The 20,083-nt window shown below is 39.5% G+C and overlaps 1 protein-coding gene across 1 annotated transcript in view; it reads right to left on the minus strand.

The window, feature by feature from the left end:
• The window catches only part of LOC111157779 (dachsous cadherin-related 2), a 264,672-nt gene that overhangs the window by 55,498 nt on the left and 189,091 nt on the right, over positions 1–20,083 (minus strand). Inside the window, exons 11-13 of the mRNA XM_022519410.1 lie at positions 15,061–15,195; positions 14,647–14,856; positions 1,302–2,159 (exon numbers count right to left, since the gene is read on the minus strand). Coding sequence (XP_022375118.1) covers positions 1,302–2,159; positions 14,647–14,856; positions 15,061–15,195 — 1,203 coding nt within the window. The remainder of the gene's footprint in view (positions 1–1,301; positions 2,160–14,646; positions 14,857–15,060; positions 15,196–20,083) is intronic.

Consider the following 20,083-nt stretch of genomic DNA (forward strand, 5'->3'; position numbering starts at 1 on the left):
TGAGTTGGGGGAAATCAGAGGGGGAGATGAACCATGAGAGACTGTGGACTCTGAGAAACAAACTAAGGGTTGGAGGGGTGGGGTAGGGGGTTGGGTGAGCCTGGTGGTGGGTATTAAGGAGGGCACATATTGCATGGAGCACTGGGTATGGTGCATAAACAATGAATTTTGGAACACTGAAAAGAAATTAAAAAAAAAATAATGCCTTCTGCAGGTATGGAGAAAGTGAAATTGAATCATGACAAAATGACAAAACTCAAACAAAAAGTGCCAAGAGCACGTGCACAGTACACTGCACACCTTTAGCAATCAAGCTTCTCCTCTTTGAGTCCATGTGCTTTGCCTGGTGGGTGGAAAGAATCAGTAGATTCATCTCTCCACTCTCTAGTTACATATAATTACCCAAGTCAAGTGTCTTTTAATTTACAAGTATCTACAGGAAGTTTTTTCACTTTGGGATTAGAAAGATAATTAAAACTGATTTTTTATTTACATTTCCCGTTATGGCATAAATGTAAGGAAGTAATTGGAAAAGAATCCAGCATTATTAGGTAAACTAGTTTCTGTTCACAAAAGCCTGGTCTCAACTGTGCTGAATTCTTTGAGGATCAGATATTACTGCACCGTTCAAAAGCCACTGCTGAGTGTATCAAAATGAATAATGATACTCGTATTAGTAGTTTCTATTTACTATATGCTTACGGTGTGTCTGATGCTGTCTTAAGTGCTTTACGTGAACCGGCTTATTCACCCCCCAGAACCTAATGAGGTAGGCATGATTCTTATCCCCAATTTATGGATTAGGAAATGAAGGCTCAGACAGCTTTGACTACCCAATGAGGCGCAATGACTTACTTCAAATTTAAACTCAGGCAGAGCCTAAGCCTTTAATCACAACATATCTCCTTTTTTATTGTACTTCTAAGAAAGTATTTTAGGAAATGTACACTTGTTAAGGAATTCAGATACATTTAAATAAAGGGTTTTTTTGAGGTTGTAAACTGATGTTAACTCAAACGTCAAAAGCCCTAAATGATTTATTTTTCAGTATTTTTACTCTCTGTTGTCTCTAAAGTTTGCGTGTGTGTGTGTGTGTGTGTGTGTGTGTGTGTGTGTGTATTTTACTATATTTGAAGGTATTGTTCTAATACTATACTATGGATGAACATTGGCATACCAAAAGTTTGCTGAACTCAGAAATTTGTGACTGAACCCACAATCTCACTCTTGTTGTATAATCCTTAGTTTTAATCACTTTGCCCAAACTGGTACAATATATAAAAACTTGAGGGAACACTCACCTGCATCACAATTTTCAGTCACATTCCCTTCATACAGATGGTGGCTGAAGGAAATCTTTACATCTTCTCCTTCCATGTGAACGACTAAGAGGCCAGTGGTTGTCCTAGCTGGGACCCCCTGGTCCCTAACTTGTAACTGCAGCCAGATTGGGAAATATTCCGAAGATGGGTGGTGCTGAAGTTGAATTTCTCCTGTATACTTATCAATAGAAAACACTGACTGGGTCTCTGCAAAACTAAAAATGACAGTTCCATTGGGTCCCAAGTCGGGGTCACTGGCTGTCAGAATAGCGGTTGTCTGGTTAGTAGGTAACTGGGGGGAAATAAAAATCTCCAAGGGGTTCTGCTCCCAAACTGGGTCATTGTCATTTACATCGGTGACAAGTACTTTTATAATGACCGTGGTGCTTCTTGATCCCTGGACACTACAGTCTCTGGCCACAGCCCTAAACGTATGCTGAGATCTGGCTTCTCGGTCCAGGGTGCAGCGGGTTCTCAATATGCCTGCCACGGCATCAATGGTGAATGCACCCAAAGCCTCATCCACCAAGAAATACTCAGTTTGTCCATTCAGGCCTTCATCCCTGTCCACGGCAGACAACACGAGAACCTCTGTTCCCACTTGGGCATCTTCTCTCACGGAGGCTTGGTAATGCAGCGTGGGGAAGGACGGGCCATGGTCATTGTCATCCAAAACCCTCACCTGCAACTGCACTAGAGAGCTCCTCGGTGGATCCCCCAGATCAGAGCACAGGATAACCAGGGTGAAATGGCTGACTTGCTCCCGGTCCAAAGCGCGAGTGGTTGAGAGTTCCCCTGATGTCTCATTGATAGCAAAGTATTCATCTATATTTCCTTCTGTTAAAGAAAACACATTCAAATTCAACATTCATTCGAATTGAAGAAGTAGCAGCCTTTTGCTAGCTAGATATACATATATATATGATTCATATATATGTCATATGTATCAGTCATATATATGATTGTATATATACCATGTATATATATACATCATCATAATATGTATATACCCTATATATATGATATACAGTATGTATACATATATATGATATGTATCATATATCTCATATATATGCATAGGATTCATTCTTTCAACAAATATTTATTTCATGATTATTATATCCTAACACTTTTGTAAGTATTGAGGATATAACAGTGAACATGATAAAGTCCTGCCCTCGTGAAGCCTCTATTATCAGGGGATAAACAAAATAATATAATTCACTTTTTCTCTTAATTGAAATAATTAGAACACTTGCTTTGACTGATTTGTAGCAGTATGGATTTTTGTGTATGCATTTACATTTTATATTCATATATTTTTCCTCTTGAGATGATTAAAATGTATGTTTTATTTGAAATAAAAAAATACCAGGCAGGGATAAGAAACAGGATATAACATCCATTTTTAGATAGCAATAAAAAAAAATCAACACGTTGATACTAGTACTGTGGATGAAGTGAGATTCTCTTCCACTCTCCCCTGTGCCTTGTGCATAAATCATAACACTTCTGTAAGAGATAGGGGAACACTTGTCTGTCTCTTCCCTAACATAAGGAATGACAACGTTTTTTTCTTCTCTGTAGCCTCCAGAAATATCTTCCCTTTACTCTTGCCTATGGTACCAAGCAGAATAAAAGTTAAATATGAACACAGAGACAAAAAGTCTTCAAAGATATTTTAAAGTCATCTTAAAAATTAGTCAGGAAAAAATGTAGTTCAATGACTTGTTGGCCGTATCTTGGATGAGGGACATATTCTTGGATCAAGCACACTATTCCAAATAGAGTGGGATCTGGGCACCTGGGTGGCTCAGTCGCTTAAGTGTCTACCTTCGGCTCAAGTCATGATCCCAGGGTCCTGGGATTGAGCCCAATATCAGGCTCTCTGCTCAGCAGGGAGCCTGTTTCTCCCTCTCCTTCTGCCACTCCCCCTGCTTGTTCACACTCTCTCTCTCTGTCAAATAAATAAATAAAACCTTAAAAAAAAAAGTGGGAATTTACTGGAGTCTGCCAGTGGCATGTGGGGAAGAAGTAGGACAGCATTCAAGAAAACAACAGCCATAAGTAGTGTTGGGGGCTGAGGAGAAGGGACTTGCATTTGTATTTTGTTCATAAAACATGACTAATGTATACCAAATATAGGGGTGATCAGACAAACCTACAATTCTGTGGCATTTGTCAATGATAAAATGGTTCATTCACTCGGCCGACATTGAAGGAGAACATGACATGTGTGTGTTGGATGCTGAGAATGGGAGGACAGTAAGGCGCGATCCCTGTCTCCAAACATTTACAGTCCATGAGGAATTTGGGTCAGTACTGGCATATTAAAGTGTAGTGTGAAAATCGTACACACAGGGTGTCCAGAAGCACCACTAAGGACATGCAGTCTTGTGTTAGGATGGGCAGGAATGCTTATTAGAAAGAGTGGCATCAAAACTGGTTCCTAAAGCAGAGGGGGCCAGGCTAAAAGTTTTGGAAAGTGTGTTCTAGGCAGAGGGGGAGCCTAAGGGGAGCTTTAGAAATATGAAGACTTAAAGCCTGCAAATGTTTTAGTGTAACTAGAGCACAGGGTTCCCTGAGTGTTTGCATGGAGAGGGCAGGGAGAGGGTTGGCACCTAGGAAGACATAAATTTAGGGCGTTAAACCACGAAGCATCCTGTGTATACTGCAGAAGAGTCAGCCTTAACATCCATAGGAAGCTCCTGAAGGATTTTAGAAGGGAAAGGGTCATGAATCACATTTCTGTTTTAGGAAGAGGGCTGGGTGACAATGTCAAAGCTTGGTTAGAACACAGGAAAAGTTTAGAAACTATTACAGTAATCAGCTTGAGCAACCGGGAGGTTCTAAATGAATACATGCATAGAGGAAGTGGACACATCCCAAAGATATTAAGGAGAAAAGTAAGGAGGAAGGGTAAAGGAATCATGATGGGTCTTAGGTGAAAGAGTGAAGGGCGGTTAGACCAGTTGTGTTTAAAATGAGGTCAGAGTACCCCTGGGGTTGTATGAAGTTTTCTAAGGAGTATTTGCAAACTGGTAGTTTTAAGGTAATTTCCAGAAGCTCAGTTTACATATTCTTATTCCTAAAATTGTTCTGCCTGAGAAATCACCTAAAATCATGTGAGTTTGTCTTTCCACATTCCTTTTTTTCTTCTTTTTGAAGATTTTATTTATTTGAGAGAGAGAAAGAGAGAAGGAACAAAATCAGGGAGAGCAACAGGCAGAGAGAGAGGGAGAAACAAACTCCCTGCTGGGCAGAGATCCCCATTCAGGAACTCAATCCCAAGACCCTGGGATCATGACTGGAGCCTATGGCAAACGCTTAACTGACTGAACCACTTAGGTGCCCCTCCACATTCCTTAACGTTGTTACCTTTAGCATCCTCTCTGGTCCGTCTCTTAAGTATAATGCCTTGGCAGGTGGCTTTGCAAGTCCAGAGTGCTTCTGGAAAGATTTCTGAATCTCTCAGTGTCTGAGGGCACAGGACTCCCAGCTGTGAGCCTGGCCCTGCAGGTGACCTTGGCTTGGGCAGGGCCCCTGGGACTGAGGGCAGGTAAGGAGCTTGGCTTGGCCTTGAATGGGAGCTTTCCCTTGCCCGGGAAGTTGTTTGCATATATTTTTTAAAAAGTATTTTTTATTCTATTTGATATTTTTAAAAGGTGATATAGTCTTTATTATAATGTGTCAATATTTATGATATTCTGAGAGACACTAATTAAACTTCTAATAAAAATTTTTAGTTGATTACTTAAAAATATGTGTGTTCAGAGTACATGGGTTTTCAAGATTCCATTAAGGGTAAGGTGAGCGAGGGATGGGCAGAGACTTTAGAAGCCGGACTGTGATGGGGGATGGTGGGAAGGAAGTGATGCTGGATGCAGCTGGGGACACATTGGTGATGCAATGTTGTTAGGCATAACAACTGGGTCCTTGAGGTGAAACAATTTGAAATGGGAGGAAAAGATAACTGGGTGTGCTAGAGTGAAGAAAAAAAAAAGATTAGTGAATATCAGGTCTGGCCTTGCTATTTGAATTAGCTTTGTTCCATATATTTTATCACTCTGTAAATTATTGAAAACTGATAATAGTGATTCTTGTCCAAGAAATGCAAATTAATTGTGTCTGGTGGAGTATCATTGGTTATTGTCCTGCAGATAGACCTCATCTGCATTTCAGAACTCCTTATTTCCTGTGTGTGTGTGTGTGTGTGTGTGTGTGTGTGTGTGTGTGTGTTGGAATTCTCCTTGGACCAATTTTAACATCTTTTCACTTTGCTCATTAATCAATGACTTACAGAAAAAATCTTCAGGAATTGTTAATTTTATATTTGTATGAAAGTCACTATTTTACTTTTTAAAAAAAGTGCTCTAATGGGACTTAGATCTCAGATGCAGATAAAGATAGGGAGACATAGGGGTGCCAGTGGTGGCTGAAGATGAGGACCAGATGAAATGATGCATTAAGAGTGTGTCAATGAGCAAAGTAAAAGAATAAGCACAAAACACCCCTGGAAACTCCAGTAAGTCAGAGGACCACCCACAGAACAAGGACACTGGGAAGGCTTGTCTAGAAAGGCAGACGAAGGATCAGGAGAAAGTGACTTTCTGAAGTCAAGTTGGGACCAAGTGTCCAGGGCATTGTTCACAAAGGCATAAAGCAGTACAATTAAATTAAGAAAAGACCTGGATCCACTGGATTTAGCAACAAGATCCTAAGTGTCTTTTTGTAAGGACAGTTTCAGTGGAATACATATTGTAGCAGGCTAAGAAATGAAAATAAGGTAAAGACATAGAAACCAGAGCGTACACAACGATTTTTAAGAAGTTTGATTGTGGAGGTAAAGAGACAGTGAAGGGATGTATCTGAGGGAAGACTTTTTTCAAGATGGGAAGGATTGGTAAATATTGGTGGGTAAAACCAGCAGAAGGGGAAATTTTGACAGTATGGGAAAAAGAAGCAAATGAGCAAACAAACCCTTACGCAGTGAAAGGGGATGGGTGGCACTCTGCAGATTGTTTGTAATTGGTGCTCGACAAGATACACACAGAATTTGGGAGAAAGCATTTAGAAAATCTTGTAGAGGCTTGACAGAATAATTTTATGTCTGCAAAATACCATAATAGATTCAAAAAACTGGGGCTTGCCTTTTGTACGCCTTTGTGTTTTTTTTCCTCACAGTAATTCATATTTATTGTATTTTACAAAAATTTCAGTGCACAACAGATCAAAAATTAAAAAAAAAAAATTCAAACCCTGGTCCTTCATCACAGATTGTTTGGAAAGTTCTAGAAAACAAGAGGAGTTTACAACGGAAAGTACCCAATGCAACAGGCAGAAGAGAAGTAACTGGGCTTATCTATACAAGTTAGTTTGAAAGGGTAGCATTCTTCTGGATGAAAGTATGACAATACACATAAACATTTAAAATATATATGTCCTTGGACATGATAACTTCACTTACATTTATCATAAGGAAATAATTGGATAAGTGTTCAACTACAGCATTTTTATAATAATAAGACTACTGTAATGGTCAATATCTAAAAGACTATAAAAGGGGATGGATGAAATAAGTAATATTTTACATATGCAGTAAGAAGAGACATCATTAGAAATGCTAACATATATGTATGCTTACCGATATGAAAGGTTTACATAGCATATTAAAAATGAGTTTTAGAGGGAGGAGTCAAGATGGCGGAGAAGTAGCAGGCTGAGACTACTTCAGGTAGCGGGAGATCAGCTAGATAGCTTATCTAAAGATTGCAAACACCTATAAATCCAACGGGAGATCGAAGAGAAGAAGAACAGCAACTCTAGAAACAGAAAATCAACAACTTTCTGAAAGGTAGGACGGGCGGAGAAGTGAATCCAAAGCGACGGGAAGATAGACCGCGGGGGGAGGGGCCGGCGCCCAGCAAGCGGCGGAGCAACGGAGCACAAAATCAGGACTTTTAAAAGTCTGTTCCGCTGAGGGACATCGCTCCAGAGGCTTAACCGGGGTGAAGCCCACGCAGGGTCAGCGTGGCCTCAGGTCCCGCAGGGTCACAGAAGGATCAGGGGTGTCTGAGTGTCACAGAGCTTACAGGTATTAGAACAGGGAAGCCGGCTACAGAGACAGAGCCGAGGAGTAAGCTCTAAGCTTGGGGTTACCTTGAACCGGTCGCAGGCTCGGTCAGCTCGGAGGGCGGCCGGAGGCAGGGTGACAGGAGTAAATCGGCGCTGTTCTCCGAGGGCGAACTGAGGAGTGGGGCCCCGGGCTCTCGGCTCCTCCGGGCCGGAGACCGGGAGGCCGCCAACTTCATTCCAGCCCTCTGGAACTCTATGGAAAGCGCTCAGGGAACAAGCGCTCCCGAAAGCAAACCCGAGCGGATTACTCAGCCAGGCCCCTGGTAAGGGCGGTGCAACTCCGCCCGGGGCAAAGACACTTGAGAATCACTACAACAGGCCCCTCCCCCAGAAGATCAACAAGAAGCCCAGCCAGGACCAAGTACACCTACCAAGGAGTACAGTTTCAATACCAAGGAGAGCAGCGTAATTCCAAAGGAGGAGAAAGCAAAGCACAGAACTCATGGCTTTCTCCCCATGATTGTTTAGCCCTGCAGTTAATTTAATTTTCTTTTTCAATTTATTTTTCTTCTTCTGCTAATTTTTTTTAACTTTTACCCTTTTCTTTTTTAACGTTTTTTAACTAGTTTATCTAATATATATATATATTTTTTTCCTTTTTATATTTTTTTCTTTATTTGTTTTCTTTTTTAATTGTTTCTTTTTTTTTTCTTTTTTCTTTTTTTTTTTCCTTCTTTCTGAACCTCTTTTTATCCCCTTTCTCCCCCTCACGATTTGGGATCTCTTCTGATTTGGCTAAAGCATATTTTCCTGGGGTTGTTGCCACCCTTTTAGTATTTTACTTGCTCCTTCATCTACTCTTATCTGGACAAAATGACAAGGCGGAAAAATTCACCACAAAAAAAAGAACAAGAGGCAGTACCAAAGGCTAGGGACCTAATCAATACAGACATTGGTAATATGTCAGATCTAGAGTTCAGAATGACGATTCTCAAGGTTCTAGCCGGGCTCGAAAAAGGCATGGAAGATATTAGAGAAACCCTCTCGGGAGATATAAAAGCCCTTTCTGGAGAAATAAAAGAACTAAAATCTAACCAAGTTGAAATCAAAAAAGCTATTAATGAGGTGCAATCAAAAATGGAGGCTCTCACTGCTAGGATAAATGAGGCAGAAGAAAGAATTAGCGATATAGAAGACCAAATGACAGAGAATAAAGAAGCTGAGCAAAAGAGGGACAAACAGCTACTGCACCACGAGGGGAGAATTCGAGAGATAAGTGACACCATAAGACGAAACAACATTAGAATAATTGGGATTCCAGAAGAAGAGGAAACAGAGAGGGGAGCAGAAGGTATATTGGAGAGAATTATTGGAGAGAATTTCCCCAATATGGCAAAGGGAACAAGCATCAAAATCCAGGAGATTCAGAGAACCCCCTTCAAAATCAATAAGAATAGGTCCACACCCCGTCACCTAATAGTAAAATTTACAAGTCTTAGTGACAAAGAGAAGATCCTGAAAGCAGCCCGGGAAAAGAAGTCTGTAACATACAATGGTAAAAATATTAGATTGGCAGCAGACTTATCCACAGAGACCTGGCAGGCCAGAAAGAGCTGGCATGATATATTCAGAGTACTAAACGAGAAAAACATGCAGCCAAGAATACTATATCCAGCTAGGCTATCATTGAAAATAGAAGGAGAGATTAAAAGCTTCCAGGACAAACAAAAACTGAAAGAATTTGCAAATACCAAACCGGGTCTACAGGAAATATTGAAAGGGGTCCTCTAAGCAAAGAGAGACCCTAAAAGTAGTAGATCAGAAAGGAACAGAGACAATATACAATAACAGTCACCTTACAGGCAATACAATGGCACTAAATTCATATCTCTCAATACTTACCCTGAATGTTAATGGGCTAAATGCCCCAATCAAAAGACACAGGGTATCAGAATGGATAAAAAAACAAAACCCATCTATATGTTGCCTACAAGAAACTCATCTTAAACCTGAAGACACCTCCAGATTTAAAGTGAGGGGGTGGAAAAGAATTTACCATGCTAATGGACATCAGAAAAAAGCAGGAGTGGCAATCCTTATATCAGATCAATTAGATTTTAAGCCAAAGACTATAATAAGAGATGAGGAAGGACACTATATCATACTCAAAGGAACTGTCCAACAAGAAGATCTAACAATTTTAAATATCTATGCCCCTAACGTGGGAGCAGCCAACTATATAAACCAATTAATAACAAAATCAAAGAAACACATCGACAATAATACAATAATCGTAGGGGACTTTAACACTCCCCTCACTGAAATGGACAGATCATCCAAGCAAAAGATCAACAAGGAAATCAAGGCCTTAAATGACACACTGGACCAGATGGACATCACAGATATATTCAGAACATTTCATCCCAAAGCAACAGAATACACATTCTTCTCTAGTGCACATGGAACATTCTCCAGAATAGATCATATTCTCGGTCCTAAATCAGGTCTCAACCGTTATCAAAAGATTGGAATCATCCCCTGCATATTTTCAGACCACAATGCTCTGAAGCTAGAACTCAATCACAAGAGGAAATTTGGAAAGAACCCAAATACATGGAGACTAAACAGCATCCTTCTAAAGAATGAATGGGTCAACCAGGAAATTAAAGAAGAGTTGAAAAAATTCATGGAAACAAATGATAATGAAAACACAACGGTTCAAAATCTGTGGGACACAACAAAGGCAGTCCTGAGAGGAAAATATATAGCGGTACAAGCCTTTCTCAAGAAACAAGAAAGGTCTCAGGTACACAACCTAACCCTACACCTAAAAGAGCTAGAGAAAGAACAAGAAAGAAACCCTAAACCCAGCAGGAGAAGAGAAATCATAAAGATCAGAGCAGAAATCAATGAAATAGAAACCAAAAAAACAATAGAACAAATCAACGAAACTAGGAGCTGGTTCTTTGAAAGAATTAATAAGATCGATAAACCCCTGGCCAGACTTATCAAAAAGAAAAGAGAAAGGACCCAAATAAATAAAATCATGAATGAAAGAGGAGAGATCACAACCAACACCAAAGAAATACAGACAATTATAAGAACATACTATGAGCAACTCTATGCCAACAAATTTGACAATCTGGAAGAAATGGATGCATTCCTAGAGACATATAAACTACCACAACTGAACCAGGAAGAAATAGAAAGCCTGAGCAGACCCATAACCAGTAAGGAGATTGAAACAGTCATCAAAAATCTCCAAACAAACAAAAGCCCAGGGCCAGACGGCTTCCCAGGGGAATTCTACCAAACATTTAAAGAAGAACTAATTCCTATTCTCCTGAAACTGTTCCAAAAAATAGAAATGGAAGGAAAACTTCCAAACTCATTTTATGAAGCCAGCATCACCTTGATCCCAAAACCAGACAAGGATCCCATCAAAAAAGAGAACTACAGACCAATATCCTTGATGAACACAGATGCAAAAATTCTCGCCAAAATACTAGCCAATAGGATTCAACAGTACATTAAAAGGATTATTCACCACGACCAAGTGGGATTTATTCCAGGGCTGCAAGGTTGGTTCAACATCCGCAAATCAATCAATGTGATACAACACATTAATAAAAGAAAGAACAAGAACCATATGATGCTCTCCATAGATGCTGAAAAAGCATTTGACAAAGTACAGCATCCCTTCCTGATCAAAACTCTTCAAAGTGTAGGGATAGAGGGCACATACCTCAATATTATCAAAGCCATCTATGAAAACCCCACCGCAAATATCATTCTCAATGGAGAAAAACTGAAAGCTTTTCCGCTAAGGTCAGGAACACGGCAGGGATGTCCGTTATCACCACTGCTATTCAACATAGTACTAGAAGTCCTAGCCTCAGCAATCAGACAACAAAAGGAAATTAAAGGCATCCAAATTGGCAAAGAAGAAGTCAAACTATCACTCTTCGCAGATGATATGATACTATATGTGGAAAACCCAAAAGACTCCACTCCAAAACTGCTAGAACTTGTACAGGAATTCAGTAAAGTGTCAGGATATAAAATCAATGCCCAGAAATCAGTTGCATTTCTCTACACCAACAACAAGACAGAAGAAAGAGAAATTAAGGAGTCCATCCCATTTACAATTGCACCCAAAACTATAAGATACCTAGGAATAAATCTAACCAAAGAGACTAAGAATCTATACACAGAAAACTATAAAGTACTCATGAAAGAAATTGAGGAAGACACAAAAAAATGGAAAAATGTTCCATGCTCCTGGATTGGAAGAATAAATATTGTGAAAATGTCTATGCTACCTAAAGCAATCTACACATTTAATGCAATTCCTATCAAAGTACCATCCATTCTTTTCAAAGAAATGGAACAAATAATCCTAAAATTTATATGGAACCAGAAAAGACCTCGAATAGCCAAAGCAATATTGAAAAAGAAAGCCAAAGTTGGTGGCATCACAATTCCGGACTTCAAGCTCTATTACAAAGCTGTCATCATCAAGACAGCATGGTACTGACACAAAAACAGACACATAGATCAATGGAACAGAATAGAGAGTCCAGAAATAGACCCTCAACTCTATGGTCAACTAATCTTCGACAAAGCAGGAAAGAATATCCAATGGAAAAAAGACAGCCTCTTCAACAAATGGTGTTGGGAAAATTGGACAGCCACATGCAGAAAAATGAAATTGGACCATTTCCTTACACCACACACGAAAATAGACTCAAAATGGATGAAGGATCTCAATGTGAGAAAGGAATCCATCAAAATCCTTGAGGAGAACACAGGCAGCAACCTGTTCGACCTCCGCCGCAGCAACATCTTCCTAGGAACATCGCCAAAGGTAAGGGAAGCAAGGGCAAAAATGAACTATTGGGATTTTATCAAGATCAAAAGCTTTTGCACAGCAAAGGCAACAGTTAACAAAACCAAAAGACAACTGACAGAATGGGAGAAGATATTTGCAAATGACATATCGGATAAAGGGCTAGTGTCCAAAATCTATAAAGAACTTAGCAAACTCAACACCCAAAGAACAAATAATCCAATCAAGAAATGGGCAGAGGACATGAACAGACATTTCTGCAAAGAAGACATCCAGATGGCCAACAGACACATGAAAAAGTGCTCCACATCACTCGGCATCAGGGAAATACAAATCAAAACCACAATGAGATACCACCTCACACCAGTCAGAATGGCTAAAATTAACAAGTCAGGAAATGACAGATGCTGGTGAGGATGCGGAGAAAGGGGAACCCTCCTACACTGTTGGTGGGAATGCAAGCTGGTGCAACCACTCTGGAAAACAGCATGGAGGTTCCTCAAAATGTTGAAAATAGAACTACCCTATGACCCAGCAATTGCACTGCTGGGTATTTACCCTAAAGATACAAAGGTAGTGATCCGAAGGAGCATGTGCACCCGAATGTTTATAGCAGCAATGTCTACAATAGCCAAACTATGGAAAGAACCTAGATGTCCATCAACAGACGAATGGATAAAGAAGATGTGGTATATATACACAATGGAATACTATGCAGCCATCAAAAGAAATGAAATCTTGCCATTTGCGACGACGTGGATGGAACTAGAGGGTATCATGCTTAGCGAAATAAGTCAATCGGAGAAAGACAACTATCATATGATCTCCCTGATATGAGGGAGAGGAGAGGCAACATGGGGGGTTAAGGGGGTAGGAGAAGAGTAAATGAAACAAGATGGGATTGGGAGGGAGACAAACCATAAGTGACTCTTAATCTCACAAAACAAACTGAGGGTTAATGGGGGGAGGGGGGTTGGGGGGGGTGGGATTATGGACATTGGGGAGGGTATGTGCTATGGTGAGTGCTGTGAAGTCTGTAAACCTGGCGATTCACAGACCTGTACCCCTGGGGATAAAAAGATATTATATGTTTATAAAAAATAAAATTTAAAAAATAAATAAATAAATTTAAAAAATCCCACAACAAAAAAAAAATGAGTTTTAAAAATGAGGTAATAAAATAGCATATATGAATTATCTAATATATGTAAAATTGATGTCTCCATTTACCCAGGTTCATGGAGAAGCGTTGCTCAAAATAATAAATGAATTACCCCCACAAGATACAAATATTTTATGTTACTACTGTGGTTTTTCATAAATCTGTATATATATTCTAAACCAATTATATATCATTTTTATAATCAGGCAAAAAAGCAATAAAGCTGTTCTCATTTTGGAGTAAAACGGATGGCACACAGAAAATGCCACTGGTTATAGAATTTTTAGCATATAGGAAGTGATAACTTTCAGAAGCTAGTCCCAAAGCCGTTCTTACAAGATCTGAAAGCAACTTCTCCCCATCAGACGCAGTCTCTGAAGCATTACTCTCTCAAATCCTATCATTCTATGTGCACACTGACATATACCAAAAAAAACCACTTTTTCTTTTAGATGAATAAGAAGATGTATGGGGCACCTGGGTGGCTCAGTGGGTTAAGCCTCTGCCTTCCACTCAGGTCATGATCCCAGGGTTCTAGGATCAAGCCCCACATCGGGCTCTCTGCTCAGCGGGGAGCCTGCTTCCTCCTCTCCCTCTCTCTGCCTGCCTCTCTGCCTCCTTGTGATCTCTGTCAAATAAAAAAATAAAATCTTAAAAAAAAAAAAAAAGATGTGGCTCTCCCCATACAAATGCTAACATTACTTTGCCTGAAATTTTTATGCCTCTGATCCAAGGGGAGTCATATCACAAAATTATCTTCTGGGTAGAAGATCCTACAGATTCTGGTCAGGGTGGGGTATGGTTGTAATTTTTAAGTGTTTTACTGATATCCAGATCTGGGAACTGTCGATCTCTGTGTTCTCTAGGTTCCATTTAAGAAAAGACCAACAGAAGTCTTGCTGGCTCAAAATAATAAAAATGTTAGTGATCATATAAAAGACATGTAAGTAGAAAAAAGTTGTTTATGTTCCATCTGCACACCCACTAATGTTACCACAGAAAAATTCACAAGAGTTGCTGAGGGGAGATTTAAGAATTTGGAAGCCAGGAAAAAAAAAAAAAGAGAATTTGGAAGCCAGTGTCTCAGGCTATCTGTGGAAAGGACACACATGGCCCCCAATAGCTCTTACAGAGTGTGTATTTTGTAGACACTGCAATAGACACCAAATACAGAATGACTACCAGTGTATCAACTCAGTTAGTGTCCTGAGGAGAATTTTAGTAGAGAAAATACTTACCAATTATATGATACCTAACAGCTCCATTATTGCCAGCATCCATATCAGAAGCCAAAACAGTGTAGACAACTCCTGACTCCTGGTTTTCCAGAACCTCAATGTCGTGACTGGGAACAATAATCTGTGGTGCATGATCATTCTCATCTTCTACGGTACAGAAAACCATCGTGGTGCCAGATAACGAAGGGACTCCTCCATCTCGTACAAGAACTAAGGTGAAATGAAAGATGGCAAAGACTGTGGCCATGAATTGATACCGAAAATATATCACCCCAACTAGACTGCATCAGACCACACACTAACTGGGTAGCCCTGGGTCAATAACAGTTTACATAAAGACACGCTACAGACGTGTAAAACCACTATCCTCCTGATCACTACTTTTGTTTGTTAGCATAGTCAGGCATCCCTTACCTCGAAGGGTGAAAACTTCCCAAACTTCTCTGTCAAGTGTGGTGGTGGTCACTATTTCTCCAGTGTCAGGATTTATCTTGAACAACCTAGATGAAGCACCTGCCATGATCTCAAACTGAAACTTGGAATTGATTCCTTAAGAAAAATATAAAGAAAAAGTTAGTAATTATCCCTTTGGAAACCATTCTTCTGTTTTCCTTTTCTTTTTCCAATAAACACTTTAGGTCAGAGACGAAAAAGTCAGGATGCTTAAATAACCTTCAAATTAAGGTAAAACACACACACACACTTATACACACACACGCACCCCTCTTTTGGCTGTTCTTGCTAAATAAAAGCCTCATGGGCTGAAATGCTTGATTTTCAAAAGTCTTAGGAGACTTCCCCACAGTGAATGCTTTGGATTTTTTCCCTCTCATAAAAAATTTCTTATGAGTGTGCAACCCTACAATATATTCCTAATTACTCCTTCTAACACCCCTGATTGTGATTTAATGACATAATTGTAAGCTTATGGGGCAAATGACAATTTCTTTAGATCAACCCTCTATTTAAAAGCTTGTGTTTACTTAATGGTATTCTGTTTATTCTCCATCGCAGGAGGCAAGCACATAAACTTGCTTATATGCATATTTTTGTTTTATTTTCTACTTAGTATTCAGTCTCCTATCTGGAGTGAGAAATGTGGTACCACGTTGGCATACATTTTGAAAACAATGCTTCCCATTTTTTTTTTTTTGTGGTTTCACTTCTTCCCTGAGAGAAGCACCATATCATTTCCATCACTGATTATGAAGATCATTCATACCATTAATTTAATGAGTTTATCCCATGCCATTGTTGCTTATTTTGCACCTTACACAATTCAATTATTTCCCTATCTTCTTTTCTAACTGACAAGAATCTACCAATAGACATAGTACTTAGAGTAAATGATTTTACACTTCAATAGAAGATGAAAGACTATTTTTTGGCCTTGACAACAACAGTAAAAAGACATCAATTACAAACTACATCTTGCTAGTCTTAAAATGTTTCATTCCACTATTTACTGGATACAATATAGGACTTAGTGCTGGAGAGAGTGGTATATAAGTCTAGTTTTACATAAGAATAATTAGATGTCTTCTTACTGTGCCCTTGAATGGGAAAGGATATGTAATATAGTTTGAAGACATTTTAAGGACTTTAAGAGAAAAGAAAGTCTAATAAGATACAATCAATATATTTGATATGGTGTGGTCAGAGGTCACCAAAAACTTACCGTTTTATCAGTAGACATTAGGTATCTTATTCCATTAGTGATTATTTAATAATCATAGTGATTAGTTTGGTCTCATAATGGTCACATACTCTGTTCTACAGCCAAGACAACAATTATAAAAATTCCAGGTTCAATTTGTTATTCCTGTTCATCTCTTTGTACCTTAGGAAAATGGGAACAGTACCATCTTACATCTATTTTCCTGTTCCTCAAATATCTGGTGACCAAAATCAAATGTCAAGCACGGAGCTGTTTTCCCAAAAGACAGTGGAGAATCACATGGGCATGGCCTCTGCCTTTAGGGAGCTTACATGGAGAACAGCACCTTTTAATTTCGGACCCTTTATTTTTGAAATCAACTCACCCATTTATTATACGATTTTATCATACATTATACATCATGTTATATTTTATATATTACATTATAAATTATTTTAATATTTATTTAAATTATTTAATATTTTAACTCCTAATACCTGTCAAACCTAGAAAATGTTTAAAAATAAATGCAAATCTTTGTTTTCCCTTCCTCCCATTGTTCCCATTATTCTGTAATGTGCTTTACCTTTCTACCCAATATGTTCCTGACTTTTTAGAAATTTTCAGATTTTATTATTTCCAGTGTTCTATATAGCTTTTATTCCTGAGATAACAAGCCATTCACCTTCAATCCCCATACTATATTAAGAATATATGACTTTTACACCATAGTTTGTATGCATACATTTTTTACAATACATTTTCACAATCCAAACTTCACACATTTCACAACTTAAATTATGTGAAATAACTATAAAATATTTTACTATGGTCCTTTTAGAATTTAACTAGTGCCTTGCTTCTTCCTCCTCACAACCTATAATCATCCAGGACAAACACAGCATCATCAGACGTGAGAACCAAGAAAATAGAAATAAAATAGAGATTATTTAGTCTAATTTCATCACCTTCCTACGCACAGTAGAAATTGGGTCTGAAGATATTCAGTGATGTGACACACACCTAGTGACAGGGGCATGTGTATATGGACCCGTCCATATATTATTCTTAGACCTCAAGACCTACAGTGTATGACCTCTTAATTTTTCCCTCCTTAGGGCATCCTTCTCAATTCCCTCTGTTCCTCTCCAGTGACTTTCCTGGGTCCTGTGGCTTTTTGCCCAAGATGCCCAGCAACACTTACCCCGCATCATTCCAACCATCTCTCTGCCCTCCTGGGATATCCAGCAGATTACTCAGGCTCAGAAAATGTCACAACAACATGGACTGAGGCCACAGAATTGTCATTTTCATCCGACCGTCTTCCCAGCTTTCCTGTGTCATCCCTCTCCCATTCATGTCTCCCACCCAACATGTATTGGGTCACTCTTGCATATCACTTTCCTTCCTATTTCCCAGAGAAAATGAAGGCATGGAAAGCATTCTTTCAACTTCGTGTCTACATTCAACTCTAACTCCTGACTTCTGTTTTGATGGCAAAAGTAATTCTTCAAGGGCTCCCTCTTGGAATTTTCCTATTACATCTAGCTTTTTTTTTTTTTAATCTAGCCTTTTTTTAAATTAAATTTTCCCCTGAATTATATTCTTCTCTAGCTATAGGAATCAAAATTTTTTTCTCCTTCTCTTTATAGCCAATCTTCTTTAAACAATGTATCCATTCTCTGAAGCCAGCTTGAAATTGTCACAACTGGCTACTCTTTCTACAGTCACCTGTTTATAGAATTTACTGGTCATTTTTGTTTTTATCTGATTTGTCTTTTCTGTGGCTTCAGATATTGCAGACTGATGTTTAAAAAGATGGAAAGGAAGGAACAAAGGGAGAGAGGTGAGAGGGAGAGAGAAAAGATTCACTGTTTTCAGTTTCTACTCATTTGCAGATAACACCCATGTGTCCACATTGATCTCCAATTATTTGGTTGTTTCATTTGTTCATGTGTTCATTCATTCATTTACATCTTCATTCATGCAATGCACATATACTAAGTGCCAGGCACTGGAAAAATACCATCAAGTAATAAGTCTTAGTCTTCAAAGTTTCCCTTTAGTGGGGAGACAATTAAAATCAATGAATTATAGACAGTGTGGTAGAATACATGAAATCACTGAGGAAATGAGTCAATGAAGACTCACCCCAGGTAGATGGTCTGTTCATTGATTACCTCGCTAAATAAACATATAGAGAGAGTGAGAGCAGGTGCCAAGGTTCTATGCCAGGTGCTAAGAATATAACTGCTATCAGGAAGACAAATTCTCTCCCCTCACAGTGCTTGCAGTATAGCAGTACACATGGAAAAGTGAGCAGGCAATTACCATTCCATATAAGACATCACTGGGAAACTATGGCTGTCTTCCATATAAGCTGAGCCTCTAAAGTTGAATAGGATTTAACAAGTAAAAAAGAAGAAGAAGGTTTGAATGCATTAAAAGTAAAATCCAGTGTGTATATATACCACATCTTCTTTATCTCCCTGATATGAGGAAGTGGAGATGCAACATGGGGGGTTAAGGGGGTAGGAGAAGAATAAATGAAACAAGATGGGATTGGGAGGGAGACAAACCGTAAGTGACTCTTAATCTCACAAAACAAACTGAGGGTTACTGGGGGGAGGGGGGTTGAGAGAGGGAGTAGGGTTATGGACATTGGGGAGGGTATGTGCTATGGTGAGTGCTGTGAAGTGTGTAAACCTGGCAATTCACAGACCTGTACCCCTGGGGATAAAAATATATGTTTATAAAAAAAATATCCACATAAAATGAAAATAATAGGAAAAAATTTAAAAAAAAAAAAAGTAAAATCCAGGGGCAGCTAGATGGCTCAGTCAGTTAAGTGTCTGCCTTCGGCTCAGGTCATCATCCCAGGGTCCTGGGATCCAGTCCCAAAATGGGGGTCCTTGCTCAGTGGGGAGCCTGCTTCTCCCCCTGCCTGTCGCTCTGCTTGCTGGTGATTTCTCTTTCTCTATCTGTCAAGTAAACAAGTTAAAATCTAAAAAAAAAAAAAAAAAAGTAAAATCCAAACACCTTAGCACAGTCTAGAAAGTCCCATAGAATATGGGCTCTGGTGATTTCCCCACCCTCTTCTCACATACTCTCTTGCTTGCTATGTTCCCGGTCCATCTGCTGGCTTCCCTTCTGTTCTTTGAAAGTGCTACATTTCTTTCTGTCAGGGTTTGAGTGGTTACTGTTTCCTCTGGCTGCTCCTCCCTCTTTCCATGGGGTCCTAGTTATGCTACTATTGGTCCCAGATCTAAATCTATTCTGCTCAGCTCTGTCCCATGATGCTGGGGGTCAAGAATCTGCAAGCCACATTTGTCTCTTGCCAACTCCTCTCTCCTTGAGTCTGCTGCAAGGGGACACCAGCAGAGAGTGAACATCAGAAGGAGAGAAGAGGCGACCCCTTCTGTCCACTTACTGTCCTTGTCAGCACTGTCACTGCACCTGTTGCAGCATGCTCAGGGCTCTCAGCCTTCTAGAACTCCCCTGAATCAGGCTCCGAGAGCCCCGGCCTCTCATTTACTTTTTTGGTTCTCTTTTTCTTTAGATTCAGATGACCCTGACCTCTTCTGTTTCCCAGTGTTAGGGGTGGTAGCTTTACCTATAGTGAGTTTTCCTAGGTTACTTCCGGATTCCCTTTTTGCTTACTCAGCTTTCCAACACCTGTATCATAATCTCTGGTTTTCCTGACCACACCTGACTGATGGAGTATTTGGCTGCAGAAGTAGGTCTCAGGTTTCAAAGATTCTGGGTTTGGTTATGTCTTGG

The sequence above is a fragment of the Enhydra lutris genome, unplaced genomic scaffold, assembly GCF_002288905.1.
Source record: "Enhydra lutris kenyoni isolate GAN:26980312 unplaced genomic scaffold, ASM228890v2 scaffoldscaffold3, whole genome shotgun sequence".
Lineage (NCBI taxonomy): Eukaryota > Metazoa > Chordata > Mammalia > Carnivora > Mustelidae > Enhydra > Enhydra lutris.